Source organism: Mustela erminea, chromosome 1, assembly GCF_009829155.1.
Source record: "Mustela erminea isolate mMusErm1 chromosome 1, mMusErm1.Pri, whole genome shotgun sequence".
Lineage (NCBI taxonomy): Eukaryota > Metazoa > Chordata > Mammalia > Carnivora > Mustelidae > Mustela > Mustela erminea.
In genome coordinates, this window is record NC_045614.1 from 113,146,028 (window position 1) to 113,171,050 (window position 25,023).

The window sequence follows — 25,023 nt, forward strand, 5'->3', positions numbered from 1 at the left end:
GAACTTAAACACAGAGGCATTTATTGTTAGGGCAAATCTTACATTCAAATGGATTTTAACATAAAAGCATCAAAAGGGAGCTGCCCCGCCCCCAAGACTTTGCTTTCTGTTCCCCCTAGCCTGGCCTGCCACTGCTCTGTCTTCCCGACAGCAGCAAGAGCTCAGGTTCCTCCGTGTTACTTAGCCGCTGGAGGGGACCAAGCAGGACAGACTCCTGAATGCCATCTGCCTGAGTTCCATCTATTATCGAAGCTTCAGGGAAACTGGAAAATATCCCCAAGGGCAACACTCACGTTCTTAAAAAGCTGGATGGAAGTATGGAACATCCCTTTGCTGAACAAGCAAAATAAAATCAACTGGTCTGATGATGTGGTGCTGCTGCGCTTCCTGAGAGACCGTGGTCTCCCTGGGGAACAACGGGAAACAATGGGCATGGGAAGCACTGACATCCTCCTCGGAACCTCTGCTCGGAATGGGGAAGGTGGAGGGGCCAAGCCAGTTGCGGTGGGGAGGGGAGGATGTCCCTCCCTGGCTGCACCAGGATCGTCTCTGATGTCTGGTGCCAGGCCCCAGAGAGGCCTCAGTCCTCAGTCACAGGCGGGGGAATGAGCTGCAGCTGGAAATTCTCATTCTGGAAAATGCTGTTGAAAGCAGGGCCACTCTGGGAGCCACTGAATGGCCTGTAGCTCTCACTGCTGCGATTCTGGGAGAGCTCTGTGAGGAGAGCCAGCTGCAAAAGAAAGGCCACAGTTTAGCCCCGGTGTGTGGAACAGAGGCGAAGGGTCCTCGACTCCCCCACCTCAGATACCCAAGGGACAGCGCCACCCCGCAGGAAGAGCATAAAGCGGGCTCTGGCTCCCAGGTCTGCATCTCATTAACCCAAAAGGAGACTTGGGGCGAGTTTGCTGCACTTCCAAGGCCCAAGTTATTTGAGCAATGCCGTGACCGGACTGGGTACATCCTGCCGGAACCCCCCCCGTAGCCCCGGGCCTGCTGTCCCCCACAGACGTGCCCCATGCCAAGGTGCTCTGCTCCCTGTACACTTCATTCCACGCTCTCCCTCTCGCTGAGCTCCTCTCAGGACAAATGACCCTGAATCATGACCCCTAGCTTCGATGTTGCCAGCAGCCCGCCCCGCCCCCCTTCAGCTGAGAGGAGGGAGGGAGCCGGCAGACATGGCCTGGCTGCTGGGTCAAGGTCATGCTCTGGACCCCAGGCCCTCAGCGACTTCTGCTGGCGTGAGCTAGCGGCACCGCGGGCGCTATGCCAGGCCCTCCATGTGCGCAGTCCTGATCTTCCACAAGTACCCTCTGTGTACAGAAGCCCATGTCCTCAGAGTCACCAGCCCTGAGTGGTAGCGTAGGGCTCAACCTCTATGCAGCTGAGCCACCTGCGGTCCTGCCATCCCTGCTCTGTCACCCATCCCCACTCACCCACCCTGCCAGGTGCTTTGCCCTCTGGCTCATCTAGCCACTGAGGGGCTCTCTCTCCCTCCAGGCGGTAACGGCACAAGGGTCACACAGATCCATCTGTCACTTCTGGTGAAAACGCACTACCAGTGACTGGGGGAACTGGAGAGACAGCTGGAGGGACTCTCAGTTCTCGCCCCAGGCCCTGGAACTCCACCTGCCAGGTGTGCAGCAGGCTAGGTCACGCACTCATGTGCCGGGGACTCGCACTACACCGGGCCGGGAGACAGATGTCCCCTGGTCCACTGAGCCCTGTCTTTGCCACGTCTCGTCCTCTCTAGCCCTCTCAGCTGCCTATCAGCCTGTGAAGTCCTTCCTAAGAACAGTTCTGTATAAGACTAGGAACAGAAGAGGCGACAGATGTTACATCAACTTGAAGTTCTCTCACATTCAGACCCTGTGAGGTTTAGGAAGATCAACCGCAAAAATATTTTCCATTTCCTAAGAGAAGATCTGCGTTCTGCTTCTGTAACTTTGTGATCTGGAAATCAAGGAGTCCTGAGTGATGGCAGAACAGTGTGAAGCAGAATGTGGCTGAGGCTGAGAAGGGATGGAGATGCCGCCGTCTCAGTGAAGCCACTGGGCCCTGTACCAGAGACCCCTGGAGAAGTTTCTCTCCAAGAGGAACACGGTTTTTCCTCAGGAATATGCCAAGCCCCCCAGCAGCTATTTGCAGGAGGAGAAGCAGGGAGTCCAGGCTCAGAAGCAGAGACGCACATGGTCTGCACGAGCACAAGACAACACTGAGAACAAATCGGGCCTGGCTGGAGTTTAGGGGCAACTTGGGGTATGGAGGAGGTGGTAGTCTGGACTCCACCTTCCAGTGATGACATGCAGGAAATAAGGGGGTAACCAGATACTGGGGTTCAGAGCAAGCCCACAGGCAGCAGGGACAGAAGACCTGCAGTGACCATTTGGAGGGAAAGGAGAGAAAGCCACAGGAGGTACAGACAAGATGCCTCCGGGAGCTCCTTGGGGAGTTGGGGGAGTGGAGGGGTGCTGCCAGGCTTCTGCTTTAGGTGACTGGATGGGGAGCCAACTCCAGACAGCCACCAGACAAGGGGGAACAGGCAGAGAGGCTTATCGGGCCCTGGGGGCCATGCAGACAGACGCGGGGGCAAGGCTGCTAGTGGCTCTCCTGGGCCGTCTCTTCTTCAGCTTTATACAGGTGCCGACCACTTTAGCCCATGCCATTGGCAACAAGAGCCACTGCCCAGTCCCCGCTGCAGTGAGGTGTGGTCGTGTGTCTAAGTTCTGGACAATGGAAATGACACATGCAACTTCTAGAACTATATTTCCTCCCGCCCTCCTTTTCCTCCACCTCACTAGCCCGCAAGCCGCTGTGACCAGGAAGCGGGAGCAGCCCCGTTAAACCATGAGAATGGGAGCCCTGTGCTCAAGGCAGGAGAGAGGAGAAAGCTGGAGGCAGGCTCATGGCGGGGGCCCTGGGCTGCCTGCGTTTCCACTTCTGTCTTGGGCACCCATGTCACTCAGCATTTGGGTTCCATTGCCAAAACACATTCAGCCAGCACAGATGTCCGGCGGGGTCTGGGACTTCGGGCAGATGGGATCATCATCAGCATAAACAAAGGCCTCCAGAAGGGAGTACACATGCAGATGCCCTTCTGTGTCCTCAGCAAGTAAGGGATGACAGTCTGCCCACTTCTTCTGTGTCCTCTGCAATCCGGAGTGCTCCCTGGGGCCAGGGCTCCACACCACCTTAACCAGGGTTCCAAACTAAGGAGGAGGCTGGAGTGCAGACTGGAGGACGCTGCACTTCCCAAACAGTAATTATAAGTTGGGAAATAAAAATATAAACCACTGGGCGCCTGGGTGGCTCAGACTGGTAGGCGTCTGACTTCAGCTATAGTCGTGATCCCAGGGATCGAGCCATGGGGAATCTGCTTCTCCCTCCCCTGGCCTACTGCTCCCTGCTTGTGCTCTAATAAATAAATAAAATCTTTTATTAAAAACAGAATGTAAACCACCACAAAAACATTACCCGGGAACTTCCTCGGTAGAGACGACAAAGCTGATCAAAAGCTTGGATTTGCTGTGGGTCCAGGACAGGTTCTGAGGCTGCCTGGAAATCAGAAATGAGAAGGTAAACACCACATGTGGGCAGCCTCTGCACTTGGCCATGCTGACACAGAACATGGCCTTCCTTCATGCCTTTCTGAGGCAAACCATGCTACCAGCAGTTAGCAAGAGAGACCTTACTGAACATTAATTAGGAAGGGTACATCCTTCCGAAGCCCCTTGGTGCCAGCCCCCAGGTTGACCTGTGTATGGACCGTCCCCACTGTGGTCTAAGTGTCCATATACAAGCTTTGCTCAGGGCTCCTTGACCTCAACCCTTTTGTCTTTACTGTGCAGAGCAGTTCCATCCGGGCTCACCCTCTCATATCTGCTACTGAAGCTGATGGGCAGAGATGCCCCTTCTTAGCGCTGGTTGGGGAGGGTGCATTATAAACACACAATCACGCCCTTTCCCAGTCTCCTGATAAAGCTGGCAGCCACCTAACGGGCTGCAAGGCTAGTCTACTGCTTTTTTTGGAAGAGGTGAAGTCTAGCTTATTTCTACAGCTGTGCTGCTTTGTTCCACCTGTCACTGTGGTAGACACACTGATACTGTGGTTCTAGGCTACTCTGGGCGCATCTGGTCCAATGCTCTCACCTAGAGAAAAGAAATGGGATCTGGCAGAGGCAGCTGCAGGCTTTGGGGTCTGAGGTAAACTGGAGCACCAGTTCTGACACTAACTTGCTATGTGAGCTTTGTGTCTGAAGTCTCTTTTCTGAGCCTCAGCTGCCTCATCTGTGAGAAGAAAATGCTTTCCTTATGGGATCACTGAAAATTAGATGAGGTACAGATTTAAAGTGTCGCTTACATGCCTGGTGCCTCACAAGGGCTCCGTGCATGGTAGCTTGTATTACTACAATTCAGAGACACTCTTAAATGTTGCTTTCAGGAGTTTTTATGCTTATGTGTAAGATTAGTAAAAAGAGGCCTTTGTTCTGTATTTATTATGAACCTCTCTAGGCATGAATAAAAGCATCACTAAGTACACACTGAATTTCTCTCTGAAGAAGGTTTTCAATGATGAAGGGTCTGGGTGGGGACAGGGTGCCACGCTCTGAGGAAGGCATGGTCATGTCCTTTTTTCCCCCTCAGAAGGATTCTAAACTTTGAAATAAGCATTATGCAGAGATTACACAAATTTATTAATTCGTCTTCCAGGAAGGACTTTGCTTCTTTTCCTCAAAGTTTTTACTGTCCTTAGGGGAAACAACGTACTAAGATCTCAGAGAGAACAGAAAGAAGCATGACCCTTGAAATCACTCACGCCAGCCTAGCGGGGAGCTGTTCCACCACTCTACCTTCTGACCAGACGAAAGGCTCTCCTGGAAGGCCCAAAAGGCAGCTATCAGAGAGGAGGCCCACATCTCATGGCCCCTGGGGCCCACAGTGCTGCCCCACTAACTACGGTAACGCAGTCTTGACGCCCATGGCGATGGGACAGCTGAGGAGAAGGCGGCTCCGTGGAAATCCCAACAAGGGCAGTGTGATCCAAAACAGCCAGAAAAGAGAAAAGGGGACCCACAGAGGCTCTGCTTTTCATTCCATTCCATGTCTCTGGGTCTGCCGGACACATGGAGAGCATTCTCTGAGATGTTTAAACTTGCCTTGACACTTTTTAAAGATGCTTCTTCTCCGTAATTTGGTAGGAAAAACGATCATATTTTGGAGATAAAGTATGTAGAGTATCACACTTCTGACAGACACTAAGTAAAATACACAGGAAAGATCCAAGCTCAAGATGATTGGAAAGTCTGAGAAATACTAAACATCTAGCTCAAACAAAGCAAAAAGAGAAAAAAATATAATTACCGTCGAGAGACTTAACGAAAAAATATGGTTTTACCATCTGACTTCTCAAATCCCTTCAGTATTGCTGGCATAAACTGGGGAGCAGCATGGGTTAAGGACAGGGGTGATATTTGTCTTTCTCCAGCCATTCAAAACCTCAGCTGTGGGGCCTGCCACCACCCCAGTCCACAGGACAAGGGCCCAGCCACCGGATGTCCCCTCTGCTTATTCCCCGGTCACTCTATGATAAGGTCTCACAACGAAGGTCCAAACAGAAGCAAGTCAATAGTTGACTTGGTAAGGTAGTGGAGGATGGGGTTCATGGTGAGGGGAAGGCAGTTTCATTACACAGAAGGTTTACATGCCAGGTTAGCATACGATGATGCAGCAAGAGCCAGGAAAGGTCTCTCCTTATGGAGTTACTTCTATAAAGCAGCCTTGACCTCGAAGGGATATTTTAAGAAAAAAAATTTCATGAAATGTACTACTGGTACTTGTTACATAAATGTGGGTGGTACTGGCCATTTAATGGTGACCCACTGAAGAAATGCCCATCAAACCTTGCTGAGAAAAGCTGTACTGGACACTGACCTGCTAATAATTGTATTTTCTTTTTTTGTTTTTAGCACTATGGAACTCAGGGCTAAATGGTTAGTTACGTGGAACTAGCAACTATTTAGGGCTTGGTGGCAAACATTTATGTACGTAATTATACTCCAGTTTTATAATAAAAATTTCCCCATATATTTAATCCTACTGGATGTGTTTTGGAAGCCAACTCAAATCATTCTGGCAAAGTGAAGGTCAGGTCAAAAGTAGAAAATGCCACTGCTAAAAACAGAATCCTGCTTTCACCACCCCCCCCCCCCCCGCCCCAGGAAATACTATGGGCAGATGAGTCTATTCTAGGCATAGAATAAATGGCTCTAGCCCCGGGGAGTTCGCTCACTGAGCCAGAAAGTGCAGAACTCATGCTTTCTGGTCCAGGACTTTTCAGATGGGAATGTGCGGGAGAATCCCTGGGAGATCTTGTTAAAATGCAGAGCCCAGTGAGCAGGTCTGAGGTGGGGTCTAAGGTGCTGGGTTTCTAACACGCTCGCAGGCAATGCTGAGAATGCTCAACCTCAGCCTACACTTGGAGCAACCAGGTGCTACCCTGTGTTGTTAGAGTGGCTGGAGGGGGGTACTTCATGTCCTGAGTCCCGCGGTAACAGAAAACTCTCAGGTTGTGGGAATTTCACCTCCTACTGATCCCACTGCACCAAATCAATCATTCCACTAGCATTTCTCTTTCCCTAAGGTACCCACGGATTAGGGATGTAGGTTTTCAACACTTACTAGGTTCACAGGCATCTTAGCAACCCTTGGATAGAATAAGAAAGTTTAATAAGGATGCTCTTGCCACCTGGTTTATTTTGAATCTTAATGGAATTGCAAGTCTTGCACCTGTTTTACTAAGTAAGGGAACTGGACTGTAAACTGAGGAAGAGAAGGCTAGGAGACTTGCCTAACAGGAATAAAAAAAAAATCATAACCAATTAAGGGTCACAAACAGGGCCTTTACCTTATAAACCCGAGTCCCCCTCTGCTCAGAGAATAAACAGGTAAGCACAGAGACACATACACACACACACACCCATAATTTCAAACAACATGATCTGCCCAGAGAAGTGTGTAGGGGCAGCTTAACAGAATCTTTTTTTTTTTTTTTTTAAAGATTTTATTTATTTATTTGAGAGAGAGCATGAGAGAGGAGGTCAGAGGGAGAAGCAGACTCCCCATGGATCTGGGAGCCCAATGTGGGACTCGATCCCAGGACTCCGGGATCATGACCTGAGCCAAAGACAGCCACTTAACCAACTGAGTCACCCAGGTGCCGCTCGCTTGCCAGGGTCTTATTCCTCCGTTAGGCCCTTAGACTCCTTGGCAATACCACAAGAAGGGGCTTCCTATGATGACGTCCTTTAGGAACTGAAAAATGTCACTGTTGCATGGGTGTGAAGTACCTGAGGATTACAGTCCTATCGTACCATGCAAGCCATCACCCTGGGTCACTTAGCTGAGGAGTGGCTGCTGGGGCTGCCCTGGAACCCTCCGGAAGCCACAGGATGGACATGCCCAGTTCTTGGCTGGGCCGCACTGGCTCTTGGGTAAAGTGAAGACAAGTCATTTGAGGCAAAATGGCTGAGCTCTTTATAGACATGCCTCGGACCTAGGAGAGGCTCACCTGTCTTAAAATCCTTCCTGGAATGAGACTGTCATTTGAAAAAGGAAGCACACAGGAAATGACTACTAATCACCGAGGCAGGCATTTCTGGATCTTACTCTATGATTCCATAGGTTCAGAAAGTGGGGTGGGGAGTCTGTGAGGGGAGGCACAGGGCATTCACGAAGTCAGTTTGTCCACAGAAGACTCCCTGCCTCTGCGGGCTCCTGTCCTCTCCCCTCCTCTCCCCACCAGGCCTCAGAAACTAAGGTCCAGCTCTCTGGGTTAACAAACCTCTCTCGAGTCCCTCCCAGTATTTGGGTCTGGGGCACAAACGTGAACAAGAGCAGTTTAATGTCCCAGAATCTATGGGACATTAAAACCCCACGGAAAGATTCCATGTCCTCCAGCGCCGACAAGCAATGCCCGAGAGGTCACTGAGCCACCAACAATCAGCCACTGCTCCTCTGCAGGGCACACCTCATCTGCCACATGCTCTCCTGTCATCGACAGAAACCAGCAAAATCTCCGATGCTACAACATTTGTGGGCCTGGATCAGACTCTTACACGCGAGACATGGAAGCCTCAGCTCCGCACCTTTCCAGAATGTTCCTGTGTGCGCCCCGGTCCTGTCAACAGATCTGCTTCCACAGGCCCCATGTGCTGCCATCTGTTGCACTCACTGTGGTGTGATTCTCTGGGTATTGGGCTCATCTGTTAGACTGGGGGCTCCCCGCAGAGCAGAACTGTGTCTTGGTCACCCTTCTGTTCCCCATGCTCTACAGCCGGCAAACAGGCAAAAAATAGCTGCCGAAGAATCCCATCTCCTGGCTGCTCTGGAACCATCCGTTTTAGGTGTCTGAGCAGGCAGCCACTCGGCTGGCCTAATGTGACGTCACTGGCACTTGTCTTCCTAGTTCCAAGAACTGGGACTTACAAAGTTTCTTTGTGATTTCTGGTATGTTTGTCCTGTATTTCAGTGAAAAATGCCAATTTCATTTTATTCAATTCACTTTTGGGGAGAGGATTTTTTTTAATTGTCAAAAACATAGGTACTGCCCCTTTTAAGAAGATAGGAAAACGTACCAAGCAAGCAGTACTTGTAGTGACAAGCCTCTCTCCATGGCTGCCCGGTACTTCCAGTGCCGACGCCGCCACTCAGTGTGACCGCAGCCTGTGGCAGGGAGGCTGGGCCCACTGCCCTGGTGCCTAGGACACCACAGTGGCTATGGTGAAGGGCCCCCACACAGTCTGTCTGAGCCCAAGCCTGGCATCGCCGGGCACTAGACGACACTCGGAAGCAAGTGGCCTATTCTTTGAGCTGGTTGGGGTTTTTTTGCTTTTTGTCACAGGAGTAAGAGAAAAGCTATGCCATGGGAAGTGGTTCAGATGAGGAAGGGAAGGACTCCGGCACAGGGTCACTGGCCAGGATGCTGTGACTTCCCGAAGGGGGTCCAGGAGGGCCCTGCAGGCGCCACACACAGAGCCAGTTGGGATGGGATATGCATCATGTGTACCTAGCCCTCACATGGCACCGAGAAGGAAAGAAAGGAAACCTCAGAGCACAGTGCCATCCACAGCAGCAAACATGGCAACAGAAAGGCCACGGGGGAGAGAGACTGGGGAAGTGAGAAGCTCTAAGAACACAGGGCCTCTGTCTCTCTTGCTTCCCAGCAGCCAGAGCTGCGCTCCGCACAGAGACACGGGAACAACTTCATTGCTCTCAGACGGAGGAAGGGGCGGGAAGGGCAAGCAAGCAGATTTTCTCCCTGTTACAGGTTTCTGGAGCTTCCACAAGCCCTCTACATGCAGGAAGGACACAGGGCACATGCTCAGACAGCCCTGGACTCCATGTGGATTCTGCAACAACTAGCTGAACGCCTCTGGCCCACCTACTTAGCTTCTCTCAGTCTCTTTCTCTGCAAACTACAGAATTGTGAGGACTGGAGACCACATACAGGCCTGGCGCCTATTTGATGTTCAGTACATGGCTGCGGTGACTGCCACTGTGTCATCTATTCTCCCAAGAGATGTGCCCTGGAAGAGAGAACAGTGGGCTGGGACTCAGGAACCCTGAGCTCTAATCCTGTCCCAGCTCCGTGTGTCACCTGGGTGGGTCACCGCCCTCCCAGGTCTACTCTCTGATCTAGAGAAAGGCAATGCCACCACCAGCCACTCTCCCACTCAGGAAAGACTCGCAGGAGGTAACAGGCATGGGAAGACATGCAGGTTTCAAGTAAGAAAGCAACATTCACTGAAGGTACTCACGGCTTTTATGGCATAATCACATGCAAACTAGAGCTAGGCACGAGAGGCCCCATCAGGAAGCCCCAGGACAGCCCCAACGAGAAAGAAGAACTGGTCTAAGATGCTGTACAAAGAAAGCGATCTGCCAAATCAGTGTCCAGCACATCGAAGTGTGAGTGACCAGATCTGAACGCTATCTCCATGGGGCAAATGCCTCAGCAGGAAGCCCCCTGCCAGTGTCCCCAGCCCCTCTGACCCCCTGCCCAGAATGGATCATGAAGCATTTTCCAACTGGAAGAGAAGGGAAAAACATGTTCGATGCTATCTGCCAGAGCCCGTTTTCTTCTTCTAATGTAATGAAGTCTAGTGATAAAAGCTGAAAATTAAACTGTGGCTGAACATCAGAGGGACAGCTGGGCAGCGACCCCCCCACAGTGCCCCCCGCCTTGCCTTGCAGAGGAGGGCAGGGGCAAGAAGCAGACCTGGTGGCTCAGGAGAGTCCCCAGGGGAGGGAGGCAGGGCTGACTTGCTGCACCAGCACATTTCAAAGCTCTAACTCCCACTCCTACAGAGCTGGCAGAAAGCAGAGCTGTTCTTACAGCTGGAAGGAAGAAAACCACCCAGGGCCTTCAGGATCCACAGACTCAACTAGCCCGTCAAGCTTTGAGATTGGAAAGCCACCGGAATCCACTGCCACCCAAGGGACTGGAGCCCCAGGAACAGGGATGATAACAGTAATGCCAGGGAGCCTGGATCCAAAGGCTCCTGCACCATCCACGGACATCGGGTGGCCACGGGATCTCTACTGTAAGCAAGGTCCTGCAATCAACATCCCAACATTTCTTTTCCTCATCGTTTTCCCACACAAGCAGGCCAAACCTAGTTTCCCAGAGATGTGGGACACTTTATCTAATTCTGCAACATAGCTACTTGTCTTTCCTTCATTTCGGGAACCTTCTACTGGCATTTTGATAATTGCCGGTGGGGCCAGAGCTGGAGGTGGAGTGGGATGAGTGGAAGGGGAACTGTATTTTCCCACTCTTCTCCCTTTCTGCCGTTGGCCTCACTTTTCAATCTTTCTTTCTAGCTGGTATGGGCTTCAGTCAGACTTTTGCCACTACCTAAGCTGTTTCAAACTAGAGGTCCTTAACATTTTGCCTAAAATGAAACCCTGCCTTCAGAGATAAGAGGGAACTGACACTTCCTTCCTCGCTGCAAACAGAAAACCCCTTCCTAAAATTCCCCTCTACACACACTTTGCTCCAGAACCCTGACCATTCACTCATGCTCCTTTTCGAATGCCTCCTCTTTCCCCGCAGGTCGCAATTAATACTGAATTAGGTAATGAAAGGACAAAATAAGCAGGGATGTTGCTAAGCTGCCTGGAGAGCGGAGGGAAACACCGGCAGGACAACTATGAAGAAGCTTTCACTTGGTGCAGTACCGACAGCTTTGGAGTGAGCAGCCCTTGGGCAGAGGGCGCCTGAGGTGGGCGATGGAGAGGACAAGCAGCTGACTGGAAAATACCCACAAAAGCTGAGACTGTTAGTACCACAATTAAAAAGAAACACAGTGACTTCATGGAAGCAGGAAGACCATGCTAGAGTAAGTGGGCTAAGATATGAAAGGAGTCAGCTCAATTACAGAGCAAGCAACCACTGTCCAGCCCCTGTTCGGGGCACCGTGCATCCATTAGCTCATCTGATCATCACAAGAACCCATGAGGGCCGTACTTCCGGCATCTGTATTTCCCAGCTAACGCAACTAAGGTCCTGAGGTCCAGTGCTTTGCCCATGGTCACTCTGGGTGGTGGTGGAAGCCAGACCTGAATTTGTGCAGTCTAGTTCCAGAGGTTTCTTTCACTTGCCTTGCTCCTGGCATCAGTGTGAATAAGCCTGACAGCCTTCTGTGTCACTTAAGGGACACAGAAGGCTATGTCAGGAGCAGAGTAGGACTAGCTGGGTGGTCAAGGTGCCTTAGCCCATGCTCCTGAAACACGGATGGCCTCTGATCTCTTTGCGAAATCCTTCATGATTCTGCTTTCTAGCTAAAGAAATTCACCCCATCAGGCCCGTGAAGTCTTAATAAAAGGCTCTGGAGAGAGAACAGTTGATAAAATGAGCTACAATGATTAGCGTCATGCTTAAAAATACATTTTGGAGGACTGAGATGAAGAAGCCCAGTGAGAGCTGACAATGTTAAGGACTGAAGTTAAGTTCTTAGAACAAATATGGAACCACAAAAGACCCCCAACAGCCAAAGACATCTTAAAAAAGGAGAAGAAAACTGGTGGTATCAATCCCAGATTTCAAGATAAGACTACAAAGCTACAGTCATCAAACAGTATGGTATTGGCACAAAAACAAATGCACGGATCAGTGAACAGAACAGAGCCCAAAGAAAGACCCATGATTATATGGTCTGCTAATCTTTGACAAAAGAGGCAAGAATATGCAACAGGAAGAAAGTCTCTTCAACAAACTGTTAGGAAAACTGGAGAGCAACATGCAAAAGAATGAAACTAGACCACTGTCTCACACCACACACAGAAATAAACTCAAAATGAATTAAAGACCTAAATGTGAGACTTGAAACCATAAAAATCCTAGAAGAGAGCACAGGCAGAGTTTCTCTGACACTGGCTGTAACAGCATTTTTCTAGATATGTCTCCTCAGGGAAGGGAAACAAAAGCAAAAATAAACTATTGGGACTACATCAAAATAAAAAGCTTCTGCTCAGCAAGAGAAACAATCAGCAAAACTAAAAGATGGCTTATGGAATGGGAGAAGATTTTTGCAAATGCCATATCTGATAAATGGTTAGTATCCAAAATTTATGAAGAATTTATACAACTCAACACCAAAAACCCAAATAATTCAATTAAAAAATAAGAAGGCCTGGATAGATAGTTCTACAAAGAAGACACACACATGGCCAACAGATGTGAGAAGATGTTCAACATCACTCATCATCAGGGAAATGCAAATCAACACCCCAACGAGGTGTCATTTCACACCTGTCAGAAGACTAAAATAAAAACCTCAAGAAACGACAAGTGTTGGTGAAGATGTACACAGAAAGGAATCCTAATGTACTGTGGGTGGGAATGCAAACTAGGACAGCCACTGTGGAACCATGCACGTTCCTCAAAAAATTAAAAACAGAACCACCATATGATTTAGTAATTCCACGATTGGGTATTTACACAAAGAATACAAAAATGCTAATTAAGGGGCGCCTGGGTGGCTCAGTGGGTTAAAGCCTCTGCTTTCAGCTCAGGTCATGATCCTGGAGTGTCAGGATCGAGCCCCACATCAGGCTCTCTGCTTGGGGAGCCTGCTTTCCCTCTCTACCTGCCTCTCTGCCTACTTTTGATCTCTGTCTGTCAAATAAATAAATAAATAAATAAAATCTAAAAAAAAAAAAATAGTAGCAAAAACCTAATGCAAAAAGATATATGCACCCCTATATTTACCACACTGTTACTTACAATAGCCAAACTATGGAAGCAACCCAAATGTCTATTAATAGATGAACAGATAAAGAAGATATGGGATGAGTGTGTGTGCGTGCATGTGCTCACACATCTGGACCAGTATACATACACAATAGAATATCATTTAGCCATGAAAAACAATGAAATCTTGCCATTTGCAACATGGTGGATCTAGAGGGTATAATGGTAAATGAAATAAGACAGAGAAGAACAAATACCGTTATGATTTCATATGTGAAATTTAAGAAACAAAACAAATGAACAAAGAAGAAAAGAGACAAACAAAAAGCCAAACTCTTAAATACAGAGAACTGATGGTTCGCAGAGGGGAGGGGATGGTGAAAAAGTTAGAGTGGATTAAAGAGTACAATTATCATGATGAGCACTGAGTAATGTACAGAACTATTGAATCGTTATACTGCACGCCTGGACTAACACAACACTGTATGCTAACTATACTGGGGGGAAAAAAAAAGAACTAAAGCTAACTTCTTCACAACAATGTGAAGACCGTTTCCTGCATACACTAGTTGCTCATGAATATTTTCTGCCATCACGGAAGAGATTCTGAACTTGGTTCTGAATTATTATTATTAATATTCTGAATTAGTGACATTAATTAGTTGTGTTGATATCCTTGATGTTAGTTAGTTAGTCATCACCAATGTGGGATAGCGGGCTATAGGATCAGACCTGTCTAATAGGTGAGTTTTCTCACGTGTCAGAGACAACAAAGGCTAATGCAAACATTGGGCTAATGTGTGCATTAAACATGAAAGTAACTAGAATAAGCCAGAGACCACTCCAGTTCCCTCATAGGAGCCTCATGAAGTAGGCTATGCAGATATTTTCTCTGTTGTCTACACAAACGTAAGGTACTATGGGTGTACAAGGTATTCTTCCCATGGGGCACCTGTGTTACTCAGTGTGCTGGGACTGCAGGTACCGAGTACCCCACGAGCATCCTCAGTGGGCCCATCATAGTGTTAGGGCCCCATCACGCTGTGCCATTAAGGTAATCTTTCGCTTGTCTACTCATTTTGCTCCCTCACAAAAATGACTGTCACCAGATGGGTCTGAAGACTGACACGTGTATATTCTACCTGTCCACGCTTGGCTACTCCTTGCCTAAACTGCTTTGAAAGGCAACAACCTGGGGAAGACTTGTAGTGGCAAAAACTAATAATCTCATGATGCCAAAAAAAAAAAAAAGGACTTTTAAAAAATTTTAGGTAACTGTAGAATGTAGTTTAAATTTTAAAAAATATTGTTCCTTGGTCAAATGTGTTAAAACTTTACTGTTATCTTGACAGGGATTATTAGTATTACCATAAAACATTGGTCATCAACTGCCTCACGGGTATGGGAAACTCAAATTCTCAAGCACATCAAAAAATAACCAATGGATGTTGTTGCCTCCAGTGTTCGGCAGCATTAGAAACAGAAATAAAAATGGTAGTCCTGGGAAATAAAATGGATGACAGCTGGGGCTGGAACCCCCACCTTCTTTCTTCCTGAGGGAACTGTCCTGTGAAAACTTAGGTTCCCGCACTGTGGTTTATTACAGTCTTTCCTTTTAGTCAGGAAAGAAAGATCTAAAAAAAAAAAAATCTGTTAAGATTTATTTTTATGGGAAGTGGAGTTATAAAGAAAGCTTCTTAGTGGGGTAGCATTTTTCTATCGCTAGTCAGAAATCCTCCTTTGTCTTATCATTCTTTCCTATTATCTTGACAGGGATTATTTAAAAAATAATAAAATGACCTTATTAAAAAAAATAAAAACAGGGAAAGCATTCACTTCATATATGTAATTAAGGCTTGCTACCCTTTGATTACCTGATTGTTGCCTACTTAAGAACAAAGTCAAACAATTATCTTGATAGATGCCACTGTGGGCTAGCAATTAAGACAAAGAGTTCTTCTGAGGGCAGAAGAAAATGGAACTCACAGAACTAAATGAGGAGAGGTTAGCAAATGGACTTATAGCACTGCAAGTTTCCTGTATTTTATAATAGGTAGTAAAATATTAACTCTAATTAGATTGTGATAAGGTGAAGATGTATTCTGTAATCCCTATAGCTACCACTAAAAAAAAAAAAAAAAGAACAAAGAGATATAGCTAAAAAAGCAATAGAAGAATCAAAATTAATAGTAAAAAATAGTCAAATAGGGGCACCTGGATGGCTCAGTGTGTTAAAGCTTCTGCCTTTGGCTCAGGTCATGATCTCAGGGTCCTGGGATCGATCCCAGGACCTACAAGGTACTACGGACTTCGGGCTCACTGCCCGCCTCTCTGCCTACTTGTGATCTCTCTCTGTCAAATACATAAATAAAACTCTTTAAAAATTAAAAATGAGGGGCGCCTGTGTGGCTCAGTGGGTTAAAGCCTCTGCTTTCGGCTCAGGTCATGATCCCAGGGTCCCGGAATCGAGCCCTGCATCGGGCTCACTGCTCAGCAGGGAGTCTGCTTTCCTTCCTCTCTCTCTGCCTGCCTCTCTGCCTACTTGTGATCTCTGTCTGTCAAATAAATTTAAAAAAAAAATGAAAAATGAAAAAAAAAAGTCAAGTAACTCCAAAGAAGAGAGGGAAGAAGTAACAGAGGAGAATACCGGTAAGGAAGGTTGTTGGGTCCCACAGGGCCTGCCCAGGACTATGAGGCCTGGGAGTGAATGGCACAGGTGTTCCCTCACACAGCACACAGGCCTCTGGATGCTCTTGTCAGCAGGTTTCATGGCAACCACTATAGTCCTCACCAAGTATTTCTGACATGACTGTGTAAACGGTAAGGAATCAATATCCTGGGTACACACAAAACTTTCTTCCTGGGAACCAAGGTGAATGTGAAGGACAAAAGCGGAGGCAATGCAAATGTGGGTTTCACAGGGATGTGACAGTAATGACACACATATATTCCAGTTTCAGTCAACTACCCTGATTTAGATAGTGGAGATTTCAAGAGGTTTCATTCAAGACTCTTCTTCCCCAAATGCTTTAAGCTATTATTGAATTCTAATCAGATTTATTTTCATTTTTTGAATGAAAATACCACCAGAATGGGGGCTCTGTGAAGGCAGAGACTGGTCTGGTTCTCTACAGGATTGTCTGCACTTAGACCCATGCCTGCCACATAGTGAGTGCCCAGTACATGTTTTGTGAATGTATTAAAGCAGAATTTGAACTGGAGGCTAAAAACAAGGCATCACAAAAGCAGACATATGGACATGGGACTGGTTATGTTTAGGAAATGAGAAATTTCCACTGATTAATGAAGGAAGGAAAGAAGATGAAGATGAAGAGCAGGCTGGTGATACATCCAAAGCCTACACTGTTGACCTAAACCAATTTGGACTTCATTTTGCTTGTGACAGGGTTCCACTCAAGTTTTCCAAGCATTAGATGAGGGGGGAGCATGGACTGGAGCCCTGGAAGACAGAGACCGTGTAGCTGGTGAGGACTTTTGGGGCAGCAGAGATACACACTGACTGGGGAGTGACAACACACTGCTGAGGTAAACAGGAAGTACAGAGGGCTTCTCGGAAGCGAAGTGAAACACAGAGAGAAGACATGGGAAATACAGAAGTTCTTTCTAGTGACTACAGGGACTTTTCTGTATAACTTCACTATTCTCTTATATTGCTATGAAGTTGCCAGAGACAGATATGTAATTACCTTTAGTACCATAAAAAGGCAGTCTTGGGGTGCCTGGGTGGCTCAGGGGGTTAAGACTCTGCCTTCGGCTCGGGTCATGATCTCAGGGTCCCGGGATTGAGCCGTGCATTGGGCTCTCTGCTCCGCAGGGAGCCTGCTTCCTCCTCTCTCTCTGCCTGCCTCTCTGCCTACTTATGATCTCTGTCTGTCAAATAAACAAATAAAATCTTTAGGAAAAAAAAAAAAGCAGTCTTAACTGATTTAGTCAATATATGGAAAAGTTAAGTGATTTCACCATGTAGAGAGGAGTCTCTCCTTTTAAGAATATGCTGCATCTGAAATTCTGTTTACCATCAGTAGAAACTTCACACAAGACGGGGCACTATAACTTACTTATGGCACAAGGGAAGAACCAACGTAAATCATGACTACAATGTCCCTACAATATGCAAAACAACAAAACACAGGAGACCGGGCAGTGGCTTCTGTCAGAGAGAACAGAAGGCGCTCAGCACCAGCTCACATTTCATCTTTCCTTTTCCTTCCATTTTACTCAAAGACTTCTGCTGTTTCTTGAACAGACTCGACCCCATGTTCTGATACTATACACAAGGAGTGAGCTTTCAGGGATGGCACGTGAACTGATCAGGAAAGGAGTCCAGACAGAAAACTCTACTCCGCAGTGATAGCACAACAGCCGCTCGAAAACAACATACATCAGAGCAGCTCAAACCTCGCAAAGCTCTGCTCTTCAGTTCCGTGACCTTTCCAAATAGAGGATCTCTCAGCGCAGTGCAATTAAGAATGGCCTACTGAGTTGTTTTAATGCAAAATAATAGGCTGTTAGCTGCTCTGTCATGCATACTGAAAAGCAAAAACACCCCTGCCACGTATTGCAGGAAATGCCCGAGAGCTTCCTCAGGATATCTGTTGGAAGGGAAAGGCCCACATCTACCTTGAGCAATACTCAAAACTTCAGCTGTGTCCCCAGCTCCAAGGAGATGGTGGACACCGGGACATTACTTGTTTTGGTAAGGGAGTGCTCCCCCACATGCTGAGAGGGCACCAGCTTGGAAGAGACAGCAGCCACTGGCTGGGACGTGGTCTCACATTCAGCTCCACTGTTAGGATCGGACTCCGCTCTGAAAACCATGTCAACTGTTTAGGAAGGAGTGTCCTATTAGAGGCAGAAAAATCACACCCATTAACACTCAATTAACAGAGCCTGGTGACTAATAAGCAATGCTATCTTGGTCTCCGTGGGGCTCCCTCCCTGGCTCCGTTTTATACAAATATTTTATCAGTTAGCTGGATAAAAATAAAAGAGGCCAAAGCATGGAATGAAAAAACTCGATTCCCAAAGGGCTAATCTGAAACACTACAAGAAGAGTCTTGCATCTGGCTCTGGAACAACAGCAGTTACAGGAGGGGTCAATGGCATGCGTGAACAGAACCAGGAGTTTGTGATCACCATGTTCATTGAGTCACCCGTGAAGAATGGGTGCTGATAATCTAATGTGCTTTTGGTTTCCTTTGGAGAACCGAGAATAAGGACAGGGATGATCTCACTGTGCTCTAAGGTGACCTGCCCTGAAGCGGCATGGTGGGAGCAGAAGAGATAGGGTATGGCAGGGCAGCGGTGAGCGAGGAGCTAACTGTCCACGTTCTGCCCACACAGGAGAAGACGAAGGGCTGGGGACTCAGGACCTCACCTCCAGAGAGTACTGGGAAGGCTGCTATAAAAAGGAATGAGCGATCTTTCTGACGGCTTCTAGAGGAAGGGACAGGAGCAATAGGTAGAGAGTTGTCAACCAGAATAAGGAATAACTCTCAAACATGGGAAGTCCTGCCTCAGGAGGTGATTTTCACTCAGAGGCAGGATACTGCTTGTTAGAAACAGATGAGGAGAGAGATAACTCCTCTAGCATGACAGCAAGAGATGCTCTGATGACCTTTTCACTACTGAGGCTAGATAGATGGATGGACAGATACAGACACACACACACACACACACACACACACACTCCAAAATCAACCTTTTACAGACCTTAGAAACTGTCCTAAGGCCAAATAGCAAATGAAGAAATAAATATTTTTTAAAAACCAATGTAAAATCATTAAGAAAGGCGAGTTTGTGGTTTCTGAACCAAGACTGCTCCCCGCTCCCACCTGAGCATAGTGAGGAAGAAACACCACCCCAGGATACTGTCACCAAGAATACCAAGCTCCTTCTCTCTCAAGCTCCTAGTTGGAGGGCTTTCTTTTCAGTAGAAGCAGGACTTCAGAATTTCTCTTCTTGCCTCCAGCTACCTGCTGCTGAGGCTAAGTCCTAGGCAAGCGCAGTCAAGAAGTGGTGAGGGCTCCCTTCTTCCACCCAGACTCCACTCATGGAATCCAGGCTCCTTCCTGGGGACTGTCCACTAAAAAACAAAAAAAACCTGGCTTTCTGACCACCCCTGCTCCAGTCTGTGAGGCAGTGGTTCCATCACAGGAAAGGCCAAGAGGACCTCATGCTGTTCCCTCTTCCAGCATGCATTCAAGTCCTAAGTGGGGGTGTCATTCAGAGAGAAGCTACCTATCCCCAGGAACAGAGTCCTGGTTCAGAGATTATTCCAGGGGAGGAGCAGGCAGTAAAACAGAGAGGTGTTAATCTCTTCTCAAAGCAACTGACTTCATTTGCAACTGAGCGTGGAGAAGTTTGAGCCTAAGAATAGTCTTAAGAACAGTGAAGGTTGTGGTGAGAGGCAATGAGGAGGAGATTCATGGATTTAATGTAGATATAACCTACAAAAGGCCAGCTACTCTGAAAAAGAGAACTGAGAGAAATGATAGCTTGGCGGGGGGACACCCCTAATAAGGAGGTAAAAACAAATACTGAAAACAGACCTCAGAAACTATTCCTTCAAAGGAGTCACAATTTCACTGAATCAGTGTGTAGGGCAATTTATGCATCCAGGGCATTGCTGAAAGTAACAGAACAACCAGTAGAGTTTAACAGCTAGTTTGGCCAAGGAAAAAGAATGAGAGCCCTACCAATACCACTGCTATCCCAGCTGTCTGTGGGCACACTCAAGGCTGTATCTCCGAAGGAGCAATATCAGAGGCTTAACACTTGGGGATGGGGAGGGGGAAAGACTTCATGAAAATAAACCAGCCAGTCATTGAAAGTAATAGTAATAGCTTGGGCTACAGGAGCCTGGAGTGGAGTGGAGCAAGTAAGAATAACTCCAGGAGTCGGGGAGCAATGCACAGAGTTGCTACATTACCTAAAATATCTAGTTTCTATCCAAAAATTACAAGGCATATAAAGAAATAGAAAAGTGTGATCACATACTGGGGGGAAAAAAGCAGGTAATACAACTTGCTTGAGAGTGTAACCAGATGTTAGACTTAAAAGAAAGACTTTAAAATCGGCCATGATAAATATATTTACAGAACCAACCAACCAAACAAACAAACAAACAAAAAAAACTACATACCCCTACAGGGAATGGATGAAATGTAGGAAAGCACGATTTTAAAAGTAAAGGAAGGTATGATGGCAATATTGCACCCTTAATAAAGAATATCTATAAAGAGGGACACCTGGGTGGCTCACTAGGTTGGGCATCTGCCTTCAGCTCTAGTCATGATCCCAGGGTCATGGGGTTGAGCCCCATGTCTGCCGGCACCCTGCTCAGCAAGGAGCAAGCTTCTCCCTCTCCCTCTGTGCCTCCCCCTGCTTGTGTATGTGGGCATGCTCTCTCTCTTCAAATAAGTAAATAAAACCTTAAAAAGAAAAGAGTATCAGAAAGGGAAATAAATTACAAAAAAGATCACATGGAAATTCTAGAGTTGAAAGTATAATAACTAAAATAAATTCAGGAGAGAGGCTCAATAGTAAATCTGAACTGGCAGAAGAAATAATGAACTTGAAGATAAATCAACAGAGTATGCAAGCTGAAGATCAGGCGGGGAAAAGAGTGAAGAAAACTGAACAGAGAAAGGCAGGACACCATTAGTACCACAACAAATACATAATGGGAGTAAGAAAATGAGAGGAGAGAAAATGGAGAAGACAAAATATTTGAAGAAATTATGGCTGAAGAGTCACTAACTTACTGAAAAGCAGTAACCTAGGGGCACCTGGGTGGCTCAGCTGGTTAAGTGTCTACCTTCAGCTCAGGTCATGATCCTGAGACCCAGGATGGAGCCCCACATCAGGCTCCCTGCTCAGTGAGGAGTCTGCCTCTCCCTCTGCTCCTTCTTTGCCCTCCCCAACCCTGCTCATGTTCTCTCTCTCTTGCGCGCAAATGGATAAATACAAATCTTTAATAAAAAAAGGAAAAGAAAAGAAAAGCAGTAACCTACCCATCCAGAAAGCTCAACAAACTCCAAGTAGGATTAAGGCCAAGACCCACAAATATCTCATAATAAAAATGCTGTAAGTCAAAGACTTGGAGAAAATCTTGAAAAGCAACAAGAGAAAAATGATGAGTCACTTATAAGGAAACCCCAATAATATTAGTAACTGAATTGTAGGCAGAAGTAAGAGAGGCCAGAAGACAACAGGACAGCATATTCTAAGTGCTCCAAGAAAGTTATGTCGACCATAACTTTATACCCAATAAAGCTATCTTTCAAAAATGAAGATGAAAGAAACACTTTCCCAAGATAACAAAAAAAGAGAGAAGTTGTTGCTAACAGACCCACCTTATAAAAAAATACTAATGTAAGTTGATTAGATACTGTTCACAGTCATTAGTGAAAAGTAATTCAAATCCACGTAAGAAAAATCAAAAGAGAACTGGTAAAAAGAACTAGAAGGCAACTGTATAATAATATGTACATAATATAATGTTGGCCTATAACATGCAGAAATGAAATATATGTATAATATATTTGCAAAAAGGAGATGGGTAGGGACAAAGCTTTACTGGGCTAAGAAAGTGGCTACAGACAGTAAAGCAATAATTATCACAATGTATTGTTGGATTTGTAACATTAATAGATATACCATGCACAAGAGTATCACAAAATGTGGGAAAAAGTAGTAGAGCTAAATGGGAGTAACACTTCTATATATAACCTGAATTAAGCTAGTTTAAATCAGAAGCTGAATCAGAAAAGTTAAGATGTATAGGGTAAACTCTAGAGCACCACTAAAACAAAAAACAAAACCAGAGAAAACCCCTCAAAATCATTTAAAGACCTCACCAAAGAAGATACACAAATGGTAAATAAGCATACAAAAAATACTCAACATCGAATATCATTCAAAACACCACTACTAGAATGGCTAATATCCAAAAAACAGACAACATCAAATGCTGGCAAGGATGTAGGACAACAGGAACTCACGTTCACTGTGTGGGAATGCAAAAATAGTACAGCCACTTTGGAAGATAGTTTGGTAGCTTCTCAGACCACTGAATGTTCTTACCACACAATCCAGCAGCTACTCCTTGGTATTTATCCAAATGAGCTAAAAACTTATGTCCACACAAAACCCTCCAAATGCTTTACTGACAACAGCTAAAACCTGAAGCAACCAAGATGTCCAAGATGTCCTTTAGTGGATGAATGGATGGACAACAAACTGGTATATCCAGATAATGGCATATTATTCAAAGCAAAAGGAAATGAGATAGCAAGTCATAAGAAGACATGGAGGAACCTTAAGTGGGTATCACTGAGTAAGAGAAGCCAATTTGCAAAAGCTACATACTGTTTGACTACATGATATTCTGTAAAAGGCAAAACTATGGAGACAATCAAAAGATGAGCAGTTGCCAGATGTTTGCAGGGTGGGAGGGAAGGCTGAATAAGTGATGCATGGGATTTTGGGGACAGTGTAACTGTTCTGCATGATACTGTAATGGAGGCTACATTTCATAATGCATTTGTCAGAACCCAAAGAATGTACAACACAACATGTGACCGCTGTTGTAAACTATGGACTTAGATTAATAATAACATATCTATGTTAGTTCATTAGCTGTAATATATGTGCTGCCGAAGCGAGCACAGCTCATCAGCTGTAATAAATGTACCACAGGAATGCAGATATTAGTAACAGGGGGATGTGAAGGGGGAGATGTATGAGAACTGCACTTTCTGATTGCGTTTTCTATAAACCTAAAGCTGCTCTAAAAAGACATTACATTAATGGGATGCCTGGCTGGCTCAGTTGGTTCAGCGTCTGACTTGAATTCAGCTCAGGTCATGATCTCAGGGCCATGAGATTGAGCCCTGTGTCAGGCTTTGTGCTGAGCATGGAGCCTGCTTAAGATTCTCCCTCTCCCTCTGTTCCTTGCTTGTGCTCTCGCTCTCTCTCAAAAAAAAAAAAAAAAAGTCCATTAATTTAAAATATCATTAAAGAAATCCAAATGCTACATTTGAAAATACTCACTTAATACAAAAGAAATGGGTGAGGAGTAGATTTTTACCTAAGGTAAGAACTCTGAGATCCTTTGAGACCCTCAGCCAATCTCACTTTTTAGACCAGAAGATAGGCCCAATCATCAGCAAGAGGGAATACCAGAAGCCAGGGGTTACCACTGTCCTCCCCTGTAGCTCTTTCCAGCTAACAGTCTTCCTCCACATGAGGACTACTAAGCAGGTTTCAGAAAGGCCCTGGCCATGGACTTCAGATCATAATCATGGAGAAGAGTAAAGAAAGAACATGGCAGCACAGTCAGACCCATGGCTACTTCATGCTTCACCTGCGCCCTGAGTTCCTGAAGAACAGTTCAAGTTAAGGAAATCCCCACACCCCATTGTGGGAAACAGCTTACTGCAAAGACCACACTTCCCCGTAAGTCTGAGACAAAATCCACCATGCCACCAAGTTCTTCTATAACAAAGCCAGACACAAATCCACCACATTTCCACTCTTGGCCTCTTAAAAGATGAGCAGAACTGTTTGTCCTGATTCGATGGAACAAAATGCTTGTTAACTGATGAGCAAACTTCAGTTAAGCTTCTTTCCCGCCCCCAAGTACTTGACCCACCCTCAGCCTGAGCCAGCCTACAATCTTTAATGATCCCTTCCAAGAATCAGCTGACTGCATGAAAGACATTTTTAATCAACTCTCACCTACTACCCACATTTGGTTCTTTCTACCCTTGTTGATTTGCCCCTGTAAAAAAAAAAAAAAATTCCTTTCTGCCTAATTTTTTTTTTTTTCCCCAGTAACCTCTATGCCCATTGTGGGGTGGGGCTCAAACTCTCAACCTTAAAGTCAGGAGGGAGACGCTCTACTTACTGAGCCAGCCAGGTTCCCCACCTGATTTTTGACACCCTTGGGGATATTAAGGCTGGAACCTTCTCCTCATAGCAAAAGCCCCTCCTCTTTCTGCAATTATTTTTTCACATGAAGTCTCTCCTTCCCTAAGTCCAAACCTGCTTTTGTTGTTTTTGTTTTTTTATAGACTCTACTTGTTCAGGCTAGATGACGGGGTCTAACTGAAATCATCCAGCACATCAATGAACACATCACTAGAATTTAATACAACTGCAGACTCAAAATCCTAACACACCAAGGGATCTAAAAATTACCCGGCCCACCTTCTACCCATGGCAGGAAAAGCTCAGCGACAGTTCTGAGCCGCAGCCATGCTGTGGGGGTCAAATGCCTGTGGTAACAGATCACGGGCTAGCTCACAAGGCATCCTGTTCCACTCTCGGAAGATGCTCCGAACTGAGCTGACATCTCCATCTACACAGCAGCTACCCACAGGCATTGGTTCTGTCCTCTGAACTACAAAGAATGCCTATGTTTCCTTCCACATCTTTCGGCTGTCTGAAGGCAACCGCACCCCAGCTACTTCCCACCAGCATAAAAGGGCACCTGGCCTGTGGAGATCTTCCACCCTGTCTACGCCAAAACAAAGACTAAATCCTGTCCTCGGCTTCCTTCTGTCTTTTTAATCAGCAGAGGCATGGGAGTCACATGTGGATGTAAGTCCTACTAAGAAAATAAGGAAAGAGGCAGCAGACATCCATCAAGGGCTATCATTTTTTGCTCATGAGGGGCCAGTCAGCTGAGACACTGCAGCCAGCTTTTTCTGTTGTTATGGAAACTGTGGCTCTGTGAGGCTTTTTCC

General features: G+C 46.3%; 1 protein-coding gene across 3 annotated transcripts in view; it reads right to left on the minus strand.

Moving 5' to 3' along the window:
• Window positions 1-25,023, minus strand: part of VPS8 (VPS8 subunit of CORVET complex) — a 247,363-nt gene continuing 222,340 nt past the window's right edge. For 2 of the 3 annotated variants that reach the window (XM_032338603.1, XM_032338586.1), the window contains 2 exons: window positions 3,472-3,552; window positions 1-730 (listed from right to left, as the gene is read on the minus strand). In XM_032338603.1, the coding sequence (XP_032194494.1) occupies window positions 581-730; window positions 3,472-3,552 (231 nt within the window). In that variant the 3' untranslated portion in view covers window positions 1-580. The remainder of the gene's footprint in view (window positions 731-3,471; window positions 3,553-25,023) is intronic. The other variant, XM_032338595.1, reaches the window with a different exon arrangement.